The 15,241-nt window shown below is 42.7% G+C and overlaps 1 protein-coding gene across 11 annotated transcripts in view; it reads left to right on the top strand.

Annotated features, from left to right (window-relative positions):
- Nucleotides 1–3,601: 3,601 nt before the first annotated feature.
- Nucleotides 3,602–15,241, top strand: part of Efcab8 (EF-hand calcium binding domain 8) — a 78,615-nt gene continuing 66,975 nt past the window's right edge. For 6 of the 11 annotated variants that reach the window (XM_033767044.1, XM_033767045.1, XM_033767048.1 and 3 more), the window contains exons 1-4: nucleotides 4,189–5,255; nucleotides 8,893–8,944; nucleotides 10,860–11,022; nucleotides 13,031–13,149. In XM_033767044.1, the coding sequence (XP_033622935.1) occupies nucleotides 5,179–5,255; nucleotides 8,893–8,944; nucleotides 10,860–11,022; nucleotides 13,031–13,149 (411 nt within the window). In that variant the 5' untranslated portion in view covers nucleotides 4,189–5,178. Of the gene's footprint in view, nucleotides 3,616–4,188; nucleotides 5,256–8,892; nucleotides 8,945–10,859; nucleotides 11,023–12,128; nucleotides 12,266–13,030; nucleotides 13,239–15,241 lie in introns of those variants that run through there. The other 5 variants (XM_033767043.1, XM_033767042.1, XM_010628419.2 and 2 more) reach the window with 5 other exon arrangements.

Raw genomic sequence — 15,241 nt, 5'->3', positions numbered from 1 at the left:
ACACACGTGTAGGCAAAGCTCTTTAAAGGACCAAAGAGGATTCTATACTGAACTTGACTATAGTTAATGTCATTAACCTAGATGACTTCAGCCTGATTGCTATGTAGTAATAATTTGTGATTGTTTCCTCTTCAGCTTAATCGGAATGGGAAAGTAGTTAATTTACTCTTTGGAGTACAGAAACTTTCTGTTTCTGTTATAGGTATAGTTGTGTACTTCATTAAAATGGTTATCTGGGTGAGCAAGTCTGGCCTTAGAGCCAGATTGCCAGGGTTCCTAAAACTAGAACCTTACATCTTTATTTTATTTTCATAAGGTTTAAATAACTCTCACTCTTGATACAGTAAGCCCCTGACTTACAAACAACATTTGAATTGTGAACTTGCACAGATATGAACGGATCTCACAGATATTTGTAGATGTGAACCAAAGGTGGAAGTAGCTCACGTGTCTGCCAGACATTGTCACAGTTGTGCTGCTGTGTGCTTCTGTACAGTGTGATTGTGTACAGTACACAGTGTTCACTCAGAGCCCAGTGTGGCTGGAAGCAAGATGAAAGGCCATGGTGATACAGAGGGGATGCTAGGAAGCACGAAACATAAGTGAAAATACAGTATAAGACTCACTTTGTCACTGTTTACAAGTCCATACGAATGTTACCCTGCGCTTCAAGGGAAAGCATTTCTCTCTTTACTGTCTTGATTTTGTTTCTGTGCTTTTATGTAATCTGTGTAAATTGTTGGTAAGGCTGGGTGGCTGGGCAAAGATATAATGCAGAAGAGAAAGAGTAATTCTATCTCCTGGTGACTCAAGTTTTGTTGGAATGAGATGTGGGAACTTTTTGATAGGTGAGATTCAGTCCTTTGGATACGTTTGAAAGCTGGCTCTATGGTTCTTGATAGTTCCTGGTAGGAATAGAGATAAATTTAAAAAATTTAACCTTTTGTGTGTGGTGGTACCTGCCTATACTCCCAGCACTGTAGGAGTCTTGAGGCAGGGAAATTGCAAATTTGAACATAGCCTGGGCAATGTAGTGAGACTCTGACTCAAAATAAATAAAGCATTGAGAGCAGGGGATATAACTCAGTATGAAGGCCCTGCATTCAGTCCCTAGTACTGAGGGGTGGGGTGATTAATGGGTGGTTCACAAACTGCAGTGTAGATACTAAAGTCCAAGGCCACAAATGGGGGTGGGGGTGTCTGTGGCTAGCACACTCACCACTTTGGACTTTACCAAAATAAATGGAGACAGTAGTGAAGTTGGAAGGCCGTGGGCTGAGAATTGAAACCAGGATCCTCTTGCATGCCATATATCTTGGGTCTGCAAAGGATGGGATTTCATTGGCTCAGTGGGATGAGCCTTTGGTTCAGAAATAAGTTATTTAGGTCTGTAAAAGCCAGTAGGATAGTGGAATAGGAAGGAATGAGAATGCATAATTCCTAGCAAATGTTGCCTCTGGATGATAATTTTTGCCAGAGGGAGGACCATTTTGATCTAGAGAAAAGCACAGCTCTTCTCGGCATTATGTGCATATATCTTACACAGGGATTTTTGAAAAATTCTCACTAACAGTGAAATCAATATTGTATAACTTTTGTATTTTACTGAATACTTTTATTTTTACTCTAAAAAGAGGAAACTGACAGAAATAAGTGATTCAGCACAGGGTTAGTTTTTCCTGTAGGTTGCAAGCCTTGTTAAGAATGTCCATCTACCAAATCATTTAGTATGAAACGTAAGTGCATCTTATTTAGGATCTTTTGTGGTTTATTCTCATCTATGCTTCACTGGCTTTCAGATTTCTTTCCTCTCTTGCTTATCAAAAATTGTATTTTATGTTCATATTCCATATTATTTCTCGTAATGGGAGCCCATTTATATATTTTGCTTGTTTGTTTGTTTTGGTACCAGGGATTGAACTCAAGCCCTTGTGCTTATGAGGCAGGCATGAGGACCACTGAGCTAAATCCCCAGCCCCCACTTATATATTTTAAAGTACTACTTTCTAGTGACTTAAGATCTAGCATAACCTTAAGGTCATCTGGAGACAGGATCTCACTGTGAAGTTTAAGATGTCCTTGAACTACTATGTAGCGCAGGCTGACCTCAAACTAACTACGATCCTCCTGCCTCAGCCTCCTGAATACTGGGATTACAGGTGAGCCTGGCTACAGTCATTTTTGAGCAGAACTTTATTAAGCAGATTTTTCTTAAAATGCCCTCCCTTCTACTTCCTTTGTTGTTGCTGTTGTTGTTTCTCTCACCATCACCCTGAATTGAGCATTGAACCCAGGACCTTTTGCACTGACTTACATCCCTGGTATTTCTATTTTGTTCTGAGACAAGGTCTAACTTATTTAAGCTGCATTTGAACTTTTTTGATCCTCCTGTGTCGGCCTCCCAGAATGCTGGGATTACAGGTGTGTGCCACTACATCTCCCCACAACTTTTAGTGTATTTTAGCCATGTAACTGTGTTTATAAAGTTTTTAGTCAGTGAAGGTAAGTTGTAGTGGAAAAATATATAGCATTTTATTAGTAAGTGTGTGTCATTGGAAAACTGCAGAAGCCACCATAAGAATAATTGATGACATTGCCATTGGGAAATTAATCTACTGAGCTAAAAATCTAATGGAAAACAAATTTAAGGCCATTATCCCCTCCCACCCTTTTTTTGGTATTGGGGACTGAACTCAGGACCTTGTTCTTGCAAGGCAGGTGGTGAAACTACTGAGCTTAAATCTCTGGCCCCATTAGCCCCCCCCTTTTTTTTTAATCCTCTAGTTTTAAATCCTCTAATAAAACTAACTTATGTGGCAAAATTCTTGTATCTCCATTATTGATGAAATAGGAGCAGAAGCCTAGGGAGAATGTGAAATTCCTTGTGAAATATGATTTTGCTGATTTAAATGTGTGCTCTTTTAAAATCTGGAATCATTGTTTCCAGTTGAAACGGCTCTGAAGAGACTTGCCTTTTACCAACTTGTCCTGCCATCTGTGCCACATTTTGCACTGGTGCCTTTAGATCTAGGCCTGCTCTGAAGTCTGGATTTGGAAGCCCCATCTCACACGTAGTGCCCTTGTGGCCATGCTCTTTTCACATAGCTGAAACTCACAAAGAGGGTGTCAGGGAGCTGATGTGCCTTTGTTGTCCCAACTTTGGGAGCCAGTGGGCCTTTTGCTTTGGATGAGCCCTGCTTTATAATAGGGCTCCCTGGCATTACCTGTGGTTCCTGTTGGGCTCTCTGTGCCTGTACTTGTCCTATAGATTGTTTTATATTCATACTTGTCCTGGCAATTTATGTAGCCTATCATTGTCTTCTATAATTTCAACTTCATTAATAAAAAGAACAACTCACATTGGAGGAGAAAATTGACTGTTTATGATTTTGGGGGTGGATTCTTACACTACATTTATGTTCTTCATGTGGAATTCTCTTATTTCTCTGGTTCTAAATGTGACCAGTTAACTCCGTAGCAACAGATTTACACAGTAACTTCACAGAGGAACAATCTTGAACTCAGGGCAGCTGTCAAGATGTCTCAGTTGAGATGGGAATTCAAAACTGATAATGCCCCATGCTCAAACACACTTAGCAGGGGAGATCAAATTGGGTGAGTGAACATTTGGGTTAAAGTTGTCCTACAAAAATTGGACACCTTGGCTTAAGATTCACTTGCCTGACATCAGAGCCTGAATGGGAATCAGAGAACATCTCTTACATGTTTCTGGGAGTGCCGCAAATGCCCTTGCCTTCGGTCATCGGCCCCTGCAAGTGCCTGCCCACCAGTGCTGAAGTGCACAAGTTACTCCCCTCCCATCCCTAGCGTGCTCTTTGAGGGGCTCTCACCTTTCCATCTTTGCCCTCCCCTCTGCAGTTTGCTGTGGTTAAGACAGCTCTTAAGGAGTAGATTGAAGCTCATGGGTGTGACTTATGCTCCCTCTTACTGGTTTTCTACTTGTAAATATAAATTGAATCTGCCACCTCAGTTTTTTCTTCCTCCAGGTTTAGAAATGGTACTTTTCTCTGCTGCCTCCTCCTCCCTTTGTTGCTGGTGGTGCTGGGGACAGGACTCCAATGCCTCATGCTTGCTATGATATCCTCTACAACTAAGCCACACCCCTGAGCCCCCTTTTCTTTTCCTTTTTTTTGAGTGATCTCTGTTGCCATTTATTAGTAAGTGTGTGTCATTGGAAAACTGCAGAAGCCACCATAAGAATAATTGATGACATTGCCATTGGGAAATTAATCTACTGAGCTAAAAATCTAATGGAAAACAAATTTAAGGCCATTATCCCCTCCCACCCTTTTTTTGGTATTGGGGACTGAACTCAGGACCTTGTTCTTGCAAGGCAGGTGGTGAAACTACTGAGCTTAAATCTCTGGCCCCATTAGCCCCCCCCTTTTTTTTTAATCCTCTAGTTTTAAATCCTCTAATAAAACTAACTTATGTGGCAAAATTCTTGTATCTCCATTATTGATGAAATAGGAGCAGAAGCCTAGGGAGAATGTGAAATTCCTTGTGAAATATGATTTTGCTGATTTAAATGTGTGCTCTTTTAAAATCTGGAATCATTGTTTCCAGTTGAAACGGCTCTGAAGAGACTTGCCTTTTACCAACTTGTCCTGCCATCTGTGCCACATTTTGCACTGGTGCCTTTAGATCTAGGCCTGCTCTGAAGTCTGGATTTGGAAGCCCCATCTCACACGTAGTGCCCTTGTGGCCATGCTCTTTTCACATAGCTGAAACTCACAAAGAGGGTGTCAGGGAGCTGATGTGCCTTTGTTGTCCCAACTTTGGGAGCCAGTGGGCCTTTTGCTTTGGATGAGCCCTGCTTTATAATAGGGCTCCCTGGCATTACCTGTGGTTCCTGTTGGGCTCTCTGTGCCTGTACTTGTCCTATAGATTGTTTTATATTCATACTTGTCCTGGCAATTTATGTAGCCTATCATTGTCTTCTATAATTTCAACTTCATTAATAAAAAGAACAACTCACATTGGAGGAGAAAATTGACTGTTTATGATTTTGGGGGTGGATTCTTACACTACATTTATGTTCTTCATGTGGAATTCTCTTATTTCTCTGGTTCTAAATGTGACCAGTTAACTCCGTAGCAACAGATTTACACAGTAACTTCACAGAGGAACAATCTTGAACTCAGGGCAGCTGTCAAGATGTCTCAGTTGAGATGGGAATTCAAAACTGATAATGCCCCATGCTCAAACACACTTAGCAGGGGAGATCAAATTGGGTGAGTGAACATTTGGGTTAAAGTTGTCCTACAAAAATTGGACACCTTGGCTTAAGATTCACTTGCCTGACATCAGAGCCTGAATGGGAATCAGAGAACATCTCTTACATGTTTCTGGGAGTGCCGCAAATGCCCTTGCCTTCGGTCATCGGCCCCTGCAAGTGCCTGCCCACCAGTGCTGAAGTGCACAAGTTACTCCCCTCCCATCCCTAGCGTGCTCTTTGAGGGGCTCTCACCTTTCCATCTTTGCCCTCCCCTCTGCAGTTTGCTGTGGTTAAGACAGCTCTTAAGGAGTAGATTGAAGCTCATGGGTGTGACTTATGCTCCCTCTTACTGGTTTTCTACTTGTAAATATAAATTGAATCTGCCACCTCAGTTTTTTCTTCCTCCAGGTTTAGAAATGGTACTTTTCTCTGCTGCCTCCTCCTCCCTTTGTTGCTGGTGGTGCTGGGGACAGGACTCCAATGCCTCATGCTTGCTATGATGTCCTCTACAACTAAGCCACACCCCTGAGCCCCCTTTTCTTTTCCTTTTTTTTGAGTGATCTCTGTTGCCAGTGACTTTTTTATTTTTGCTTGGTGCTTGCCTTAGTCTCTAAACATACATAGAGCTCTTGGCTCTCTTAGTTGAGTAAGTTTAATTGTAAAAATAGTGAAAAGAATTTGGGCACGATGGCACACACCTGTAATCCTAGCACTCTAGGAGGCTAAGGCAGGAGGATCATGAGTTTGAGGCCAGTCTGGGCGAGTTAGTGAGAAATTGTCTCAAAAAAACGTCTGGAGATGTAGTTTGGTATGAAGGCCCTGGGTTCAATTCCCAGTACCAAAAGCCCTACCCCCCAAGAACCAAGAACTATTTTCCCAGATTTACTAATTATAAACATTTTCCCAAATTTGCTCTATATTTTTATTTGTTGAAGCATTTTAAAATAAATTAGACATCTTTTCCCTTTACTTTCTTAAGAAATAACACCCTTTGTATATATCCTAAAATATATCCATTTGTATTTATAACTATAGTATAGTTGTCAAAAGCAGAAAACATTTTAATACAATATGTTATATAAAGTCTGTATTCACATTTCATCTGATTTCATCAAATATGATCTCTACAAGAATTATTATTTTTCCAGTATGGTATCTAATTCAAAAATCACTCATTGCTTCTAGTTGTTGGGTCCTTTAATCTGTCAACAGTTTCTTAGCCTGCCATGTGATACTGGCATTTTAATGAGTAAAGTCCAGTTACATGGTTACAGTGTTACAATTTGGGTTTATTTCCTCATAATTAGATTCAGGTGTTTTGTTTACTTTTGGTTTTATGAGAGGGTCTCACCATCTATTTTAGGCTGGCCTTGAACTCAATGTGTTGCCCAGGCTGGCTTCAAACTTGTGGCTGCCCTGCCTCAGCTTCCTGAGTGCTGGGATTATAGGTATGTTTGACCATGCCTCACTAGCTTCAGGCTTTATATGAGTATCACCTCAGGAAATGTGTGATGTCATTTACCTCCATCATTGGTGGTGGTAACTTTTATCGTTAATCTAGACTTTAAAACAAGGCAAAAGGTAATCATTTTCGTTATACATACCCATGTTTACCTGCTTTTTATAGAACTATGATAATGCAAATGCCTTTTGTTAATGTATACTTTTTTGTATTCTTCCCCCATATTAGCCCTTAATTCCCCAGAGTCCAAATCAGTAATGTGTAACGTTCCTTATTTTTCTCTGTACTCATAATTTATATACACAGTAGAGCAATTTATTAGTCTCAGTCAAGCCGTTCCCATGGCCTAGGCCCTGAGTTTTAGTGGAGTCATACTGTAAGGGAGTCACCTATGTCCCACTGGACTTGTGTGAGGAGTTTGGTGTGTGGGAGATTAAGGTATGGTCCAGAGCCAAACATCACCCCCTGCTGGAATTCATTCTTTGCCACCCTACCTATTCCACCGAAACAAATCTTAAAAGATTGCTGTGACCCTTTTTTGAATTAAAAATTATAGGGATGAATGATTTAGACTATAAAATTTTTCTATCATCTCACCTTCCATTAAATTGAGTACATTTTTATTTTATTTTATTTTTTTGGTACTGGGGATCGAACTCAGGTCCTTGCACTTGCAAAGCAGGTGCTGAAACCACTGAGCTAAATCCCCAGCCCCTTTAATCTCTCATTTTTAAATCCCGTGCCAACACATAATATATATATTACTGACAGAAATGGGTCTGTTGGGCTGGGGATTTAGTTCAGTGGTGCCACCGCCTGCCTTGCAAGCTGCAAAGTCCCAAGTTTGATCCCTGCCCCCCCCCCAAAAGATCTGTTTTATAAATACGGTTAGGCAGTGTTTTTTGTTTTTTTTTTTCCTTTTTTGCTGGTAACCTCTAAATTGCCGTTTTCTATGGACTTCTATTCCTTATCGTCTTGGCTGTGAAAACATTTCATCCTCCTAGCTGTCTTTTTTGGGTTTATTTTGGTTTTTGTTCCCTAAATGTGTCCTTCCCTCAGTATCAGCCCCTACAGTTTTCAGATATTTTGTGTTTTATTTGTAACCAGGCAGTCTAGTATACACATTTACCATTTTCACTCTGCTCCTTTTTCTGGACATGTTTTTGTGATTTCCCTCAGCCATCCTGGCTCTTGGCTTTTAAACCTCTTTCCTTATCTTTCTCCCTCAGTCCTTACATCTGAGCTGTTGTCAAACATTATTAGATTAGGACACTTTTGGCCAGTCTTTAGTCTTTCTCTTCCTTTTTGCCCTGCATCTTGTGCTGAGAATTTTCATAGTTGTCCACATTTTGTTCATTTTCCCTGGCCAGGTATTTAAGATACTGCATTCTGCTCTTAATTTTTTTTCCTCTTACGTTGTTTTTCCCTCCCTTGAGCCTCCCCGAACCTCTCTCATCAAGCTAAGTGGCTCATTTGGCCAGTCCTCTGTGCATGTCAGGAATGCCTGTTTCCCGACTGTTCCCACCATCCTAGAGTGTCCCTGGGCTCTGCCTGGGGGACTTGACGATGACTCTGGACTGGTGCTTCAGTATCCTGACACAGTACATGACCAGAATTCTCAGAGCAGAGCTCTGGGATGGACCCGTCCCGTGTGCTCTCACCGGATTCTTGCACTGCTGTGAAGAGTTCATTCAGCTCTCCTGAGGCAATCCCATTTCCAAGGGCCTGGAAGAGGGTTTGAGAGGATACCTGTGGAAAGTCAGGGATTAGTCTGGCCCTGTCCCACCTCTGGTGCATGCCTTTGACCTTTGGGTATGTGCCCCGCCTCTGGACCTCATCCTCATCAGAATTTCTTCATATACCACATGGCTCCCTAAGGCCTTTCTAGTTTATAGATATAAAGTGTGAGCCCTTTAAAGAAGCCCCAGCTGTGAAGTCAGGAGTGAAATAAGTTGTCAGTAAGACGACAGCTCTCCATCAGGAGGAAAGGCTCATTTGTCAACTTGCAGGAAGTTGCCTGCTGGAGCAGTCTTGATAGGAAAAGGGGTTGTTTACTGGGAGTGCTCATGGGTAAGGGGCAGCCACCCTCTCCCTTGACCCTGTTTTCTTTAATGCTTTTTCTTTAACTGGCTAGCTCTGTTTCCCACATGGTCCTTAGAAAGACTGGAGTTAAAATAACTCCCTATTTTAGGTCAAGACAAATGTCTCCTGAGGACTTAGAAGAGAGCCCTCAACCTGAAAAGGTAAGCAGACTATTAGTATGAATAAAGGGAGAGGGCATTCCAGAGCCACCCAAAGTGACCAACACTCATCAGCATAGCTGTCTATTGGTCTCTGCATTCACCATGGCCAACTCAAGAGACAGGGCCAGGTAGGTAACTTAAGTGTGTACTGAAAGCAGGCTGGTTTTCCTTTTAAATTACTACTTGGGCCAGATGTAACACACTGAGGCTGTCAGTCCACAGCCCCTATGTGGAATATACTTATGTCCTGCAAAGCTGTGATAACAATGACACGGGCTGTATGAACTTTTATATATATTGAGTATCTAGTAATTGCCTTGGGGGGCTGGGTAAAACAAATAATACAAATTAAGATCAAGTTAAAGGTAAATTAATGATTGTCTTCAGAAAGCTCACTGTAAGATGAATGATACGTGCTGTCAGTTCTGAAGCTGGGCTTTTATGTATTTTCCGTCTTAATCACAACCTTGTGGTTCTCTGTTTTGCAGGTGGGGAAATCTGGCTCAGAGCAGTGCTGTAGTATGCCTCAGATAAAAGTAGCTTGTATGTAGGGAATCGGGCAGAATTCTAACCTAGAGCTCTGAACTCTGCTCATGTGCTTCTCATACTACATTGTATGTGTGCATACATCCATGCTGTGAGTAGAAGGAATGAACAAAGAGCTGGGAAGGTGAAGGTGGCAGTGGTGCTTCTTACTGGGAGTCAAGGAAAAGCTCTGTGGAGACAGTGCCATTTAGCCAGACCCTGAGGAATGGGTGGAAGTTTCTGTGTGGCAAAGGCCTGGACTGTGTATAGGGGATGGTGAGAGTAGAAGTGGAACACTTGCTATGTTAAGGATGGCAGAGAATAGATGGTTTAGCTGGAACTGAGACAAGTCAGGGCTAGATTATGAAGGGCTTTAAAACCCAAGCTCAGGAGTTGGGGTAGAAGGAGTCACCGTGGAGTGTCAGAGCAGATAAAGGCACGTTTACTTTATAGGAAGATGACGAGTGTCAGCATTGGGAGGTGGTTTGGAAGGGACGGGCAGAGGTGATTCTATTTGCCCAAGAATAGAGCAGGGGTTGGGAGAGGATGGCTTCGTTGTAGGAGATGGATCCCAGTAAGAATGTACAGGAAGAACGGAGGCACTAACATGGTGCTGAGATTTCTAAATTCAGGGTCTGGGGAGATGGTAAGGACATCAATGCCTTCATTTGCTGGACTTCATGAAGGCAGGGACTCTCCGCTTTGTTTACTGTTGTATCCACAGTGCCTGGAACCCAACAAATATGTGGGAACTGTGAGTGAATTAATGAGCACTCCCAGGAGGATGTACGTATTTGTTGTTTTGGCGGGGCTTAACTCCCAAAGTTAGGAGATGTGCTACCATTTCAGTGTTGGGACCGAACTCATGGCTTCATACACGCTAGGCTGCTGCGCTACCATTGAGCTACATCTGACCCTGCAATCTAGATTTCTCTCCCCTCTTCTTCCTTCCCCTCTCCTCCCCTCCCCACTTTCCTCCTGTTCCTCCCCTCACTCCCACTGCCCTTCCCCTTCCCCTTTTCTTGTAGTACTGGGGATTGAACCTACAGCTTTGCATATAAGCCTATATCCTTAGCCCTTTTTTATTTTGAGACAGGATCTTGCTAAGTTGCCCAGGCTGGACTCAAACTTGAGATCCTCCTGTCTTAGCCTCCCAGAATGTTGGGTTACAGTTGTGCTCCATTACATCTGGCCTAGATTTTTCTTGATCTTCCTAAGCCTAAAAGTGGAAGCAAATAAGTGAAATTTAATTTGTTTCTATCAGTAACATCATAACACTAGTTAGCCTGTTCTTTCCCCAAAGATTCTCTGTTTAGGATGTGCTGAGAAATGTTTGGCACAGGAAACAAACTCTGTCAGTCCCTGGTTTTTGTAATCATTCTCGTTCCAGCTATCTATCCCAGGTGAATTCCAGGACAAGGGGACTCCTAGTTCCCCACCATCCATCATCCTTAGCCATATTCCTGACACTCCACCGAGTACTCAACTGTTTACTGGGTTGCATCTGGCTGAGATGGAGAAAATATTTGAGGAGGGAATTGGCTCCAGTAGAGGTAAAGCCACACTGTGGACTCAGTCATTGTGACTGCTACACAGGATCCAGTATTTGGGGTATGTGGAGGGCTCAGATCTGACAGAGTTCCCCTTCCCCCATTTTGAAAGTACTGGGGAGTGAACCCGGGCTTTTGCACTGAGCTACAGCCTTAGCCTTTTATTTTATTTTTACTACTGTATTTATTTATTTTTTGGTACTGGGGATTGAACTCTGGACCTTCTGCTTGCGAGGCAGGTGGTGGCACCACTGAGCTAAATCCCTGGCCCCAGCCCTTTATTTTTATTTTATTTTTTAGCCCTTTATTTTTTGTGACAGGGTTCCACTAAGTTGTCCAGGCTGTGCTTGAACTTCTGATCCTCTTGCCTCAGCCTCCCAGAGTGGTGGTGGTACAGTCATGCACCACCACGCCCAGCTCTGACAAGTATATTGGTTTGTATCCAGCATCTTGTTTAAAACTTTTAATCATTGTGTAGGTTGTGTAATCATACTGGAAGCTATTTGAGATCTAGAAGAAAATACACCCAGTCCAAATGCACCTAGTCCAAAAACACCCACATGCAACCACTGTTTGCATTTGGGTGCCTTTTCTTCCAGTTTCATGTGTGTGGCTTATTATGTACTATTGTGGATGGTACTCCCACAGTCTTGGTTGCTTGATTCAACACACACCTCACAGTTTTGATGTGTCAGAATTGTGGGCATAGCTGAGCTGGCCCTTTGGCTCATAGTCTCTCAGAGCTGTAGTCAGCTGGGGCTGCAGTGTCATTTGTGGCTCTACCAGGAAGAACCTACTTAGAAGCTCACTCAGCTTGTTGGCAGAATTCATTCTAGGTGCAGTAGTGAGGGCTTCCATGTCTTCCTGGCTATTGGTAGGAGACTGCCCTCAGCTTCCAGAAGCCATCCACAGTCCTTGTTGTGTAAGACTTCAGCATAACTACTGGCAAGGCTCAACCCAAGAACGGAGAGAACAACTCTAGCAGGATATAAATCGCATATAACAGAATCATGTAATAATACGTACAGAGATTCATATACCCTGCCTTTCACCTCTGTCAGGATTTGCTGCTAGAAGCAAGTTACAAACCATGTCCCCCTCCCCCCCAGCAGGGGGGACAACAGGAAGATGTGAACACCAAGCTGACATCCAAGGGCTTCCTTAAGTCTCCCCACATCTGGCTGCATGTGTTTTTATTATATGTCTCTAATGACACTATACTGATGCTCCCTGACTTACTACAAGGGTACGTCCTGATAAATTAGTGTAAGTTGAATATTCAAGTTGAAATTCATTTAATACACCTAGCCTGTTAACCATTGCAGCTTAGCCTAGGCTAAATTAAAAGTGCTCAGAATACTTGCATGAGCCTACAGTTGGACAAAAGCATCTAACACAAAGCATATTTCATAATAGAGTATTGAATATCTCATGTAATTTATGAATATTGTGCTGAAAGTGAAAAACAGTGGTTGTATGTATATGATTATAAAGTTGAAAAAGCTTCAGTTGGGAACTATATTTATGTATGTCATTTCAGGCCCTTCTTAATGTTCATCTAAAGAATGTTTCTATGTTGCTGTATAGACTTCTGTCCTCTCATGGACTTCTATGCCATTGCTTGGCTCCAGGGAAAGCCGGGACTTGAGTGTGCTAGGCAAGGCTCTGCCACGGAGCCACACCCCAGCTCCTAAAATTAGTTATTAGCAAGTTCTCTACGTTGCTTCTCACTTAATATATGTAAATTCTGGAGATATTTTCATAAAAATATAATAAGATCTTTCTCACTTTTTAAAAACACTGATGGTGGTGTTAATTGGGTATTGTTCCAAGTGTTCTATGGCTTTCTAAACCTTCCCTTATTTTTTGCATGTTTAGGCTTTATTTTTCTTTCTGTAGAGCTTGATCTCTCCCTTGGGATGAAACTCCTCAGCATGCAGGTTCCTAGGGACACTTGGGGCCCGCGGGGGTGCTGAGTGACTTGAGTGCTAATGTTCTTATCTCTCTGAAGCCATGAACCTGGAAACTTTCATCAGGAGCATGAAGAAGGTTCTGAGCGATGTATCCAATGAGATGCTGGAGACACTGTTTTTCAAGGTGGATTCGGATGGTAATGGCTTCATCACCTGGGTGAGGAGGTGTCCCTGCTGCCTCAGGTGGCCGAGTGGAGCAGTGCTGGAGGGTACAGTCCATGTTGGAGGTGTGAAGATGGGCAGGCAGTGAGCATCAGAAAGCCTCCCTGTGTTCTGCTCTAGCTGGGGGAGCCTTGGGGTTCTGATTGCAACACATGCTCCCGGGGTGGGAGGAAGTACGATGTGTCAGTGGCTCCTGCATAAGACCTCATGGGGCATCCCCACCTGCCAATGTGGCTCTCCTGTGTGCTGCCTAGAGGGATCCAAATCAGTGCCATGGTCCTTTATGATCACTCAGGAATAGGCCAACCCTATGGCTGTAAAATCAAAAAAATGTCAGGGTTTTATGGAACAATAATAATAATAGTGATTTTGTTGTTTTCTGATTCTAAATATTCTTAGAGCTAAGCATGGTGATACACACCAGCAGTCCCTGCACTTGGAAGGCTGAGAAAGGAGGAATGTAAATTCAAGGCTGGCTTAGTCTACATAGTGAGACCTTTTCTCAGTGTCCTCCAACCCCCATACCACCTCAGAAAGGTCCTGCAAGGAGTACATAGCATTTAAAAATACAAAAAAGTACAAAACACTGAACCAGACACAGTAGCACATGCCTGTAATCCCAGCTCTTTGGGAGGCTGAGACAGGAGTACAAGTTCCAGCAGCCCAGCTTGGGCAACTCAGCCAAGACCCTGTCTTGAAATAAAAATTAAAAAATGGACTGAGGATGTAGGTCATTATGAAGACCCTGGGTTCAGTTCCCAGTACTGCAAATAAAAACGATACCTCCCCCCAAAAAACATAGTCTGATATATTTATGTAGAAAAGATGGCACTGCTAAACACTGTATTATTTTGCTTAAACCTCGCAGGAATCCTATGGGGCATGTGCTGTTGTTTGACAGGTTTGGGAAACTGAGTCAGAGAAGTTGGGGAACTCTTTCAGGGTTGCAGAGCTAGTTAGTTGGGCCAATATTCAGACTCGGAGTTCTGTCTCAAAGATCCTTGAGTTAGCTACTGTAGCATACCTCCACCTTGATTTAGGTATTCATTCCAGGTTTTATTTTTTATTTATTTACTTTTTATTTTTGGTACTGGGAATGGAACTCAGGACCTTGTGCTTGCCAGGCAGATGCAGCACCGCTGAGCTAAATCCCTGGCCCCCTGATTTTATTTTATTTATTTTTTGGGCGGGGGTTGAGACAGGGTCTCACTATGTAGTTGAGACTGACCTGGAACTCACTATGTATCCCAGGCTGGTCTCAAACTCACAGCGATCCTCCTGCCTCAGCCTCCCAAGTGCTGGGATTACAGGCATGCACTAGCACGCCTGGCCCCAGATTTTATTCTTTAAATTTACTTTTTTGGCTTATTTTTCTTAACATTGTATAATGAATATGTTTCTAGCATTCTCCATTGTCTACACAATGCTGCTGCTGCTCTTCCCTCCTCCCCCCACAGTATGGGAGGTTAAACCTAGGGCCTTGTGTACTAAGCAACCACTGTACCATAGGACTGCATCCTCAGCCCTGATTGCTTGCAGTTCTGGGGATTGAACCCGATAGATGTGAGCTGTATCCCTAGGGCCCACCCCTTTTTTTGAGACAAGATCTTCCCAAGGTGCCCAGGTTAGTATTGAACTTGTGACCCTTCTGTCTCGGCTTCCTCACTAACTAGGATTACAGGAGTGTGCCATAATGCTTGGAAAAATGATCCTTCATAATAGCTCCTTTTTTTTCTTTTAAACATTTATTTATTTTGTTAAAGCAGGGTCTTGCTATCTTTTTTTGGGGGGGTGTCTTACTATCTTGTCCAGGCTGGTATTGAACTCCTGGGCTCAAGAAATACCCCTTGCCTCAGCCTATTGAGTAGCTATACTACAAATGGACACCACCACACTTGGCTTCTGTTTCTGGTGATCGCTTCATATGATGGCTTGTTTTGGCAGTGTGTGTGTGTGTGTGTGTGTGTGTGTGTGTGTGTGTGTGTGTATCTATATTTTTCTTTTTCTTTTTTCTCACTGAGTTTATTGGTACATTTTAGGTATACAGTACAGTTACATTCATCATTGGGATCTTGTACCTTTACATG

This window comes from Fukomys damarensis, unplaced genomic scaffold (genome assembly GCF_012274545.1).
Source record: "Fukomys damarensis isolate Sample0158 unplaced genomic scaffold, DMR_v1.0_HiC HiC_scaffold_22, whole genome shotgun sequence".
NCBI classification, from domain to species: domain Eukaryota; kingdom Metazoa; phylum Chordata; class Mammalia; order Rodentia; family Bathyergidae; genus Fukomys; species Fukomys damarensis.
The sequence above is the reverse complement of the archived record's forward strand: the minus strand, read 5'-3'. Positions and strand labels throughout refer to the sequence as shown.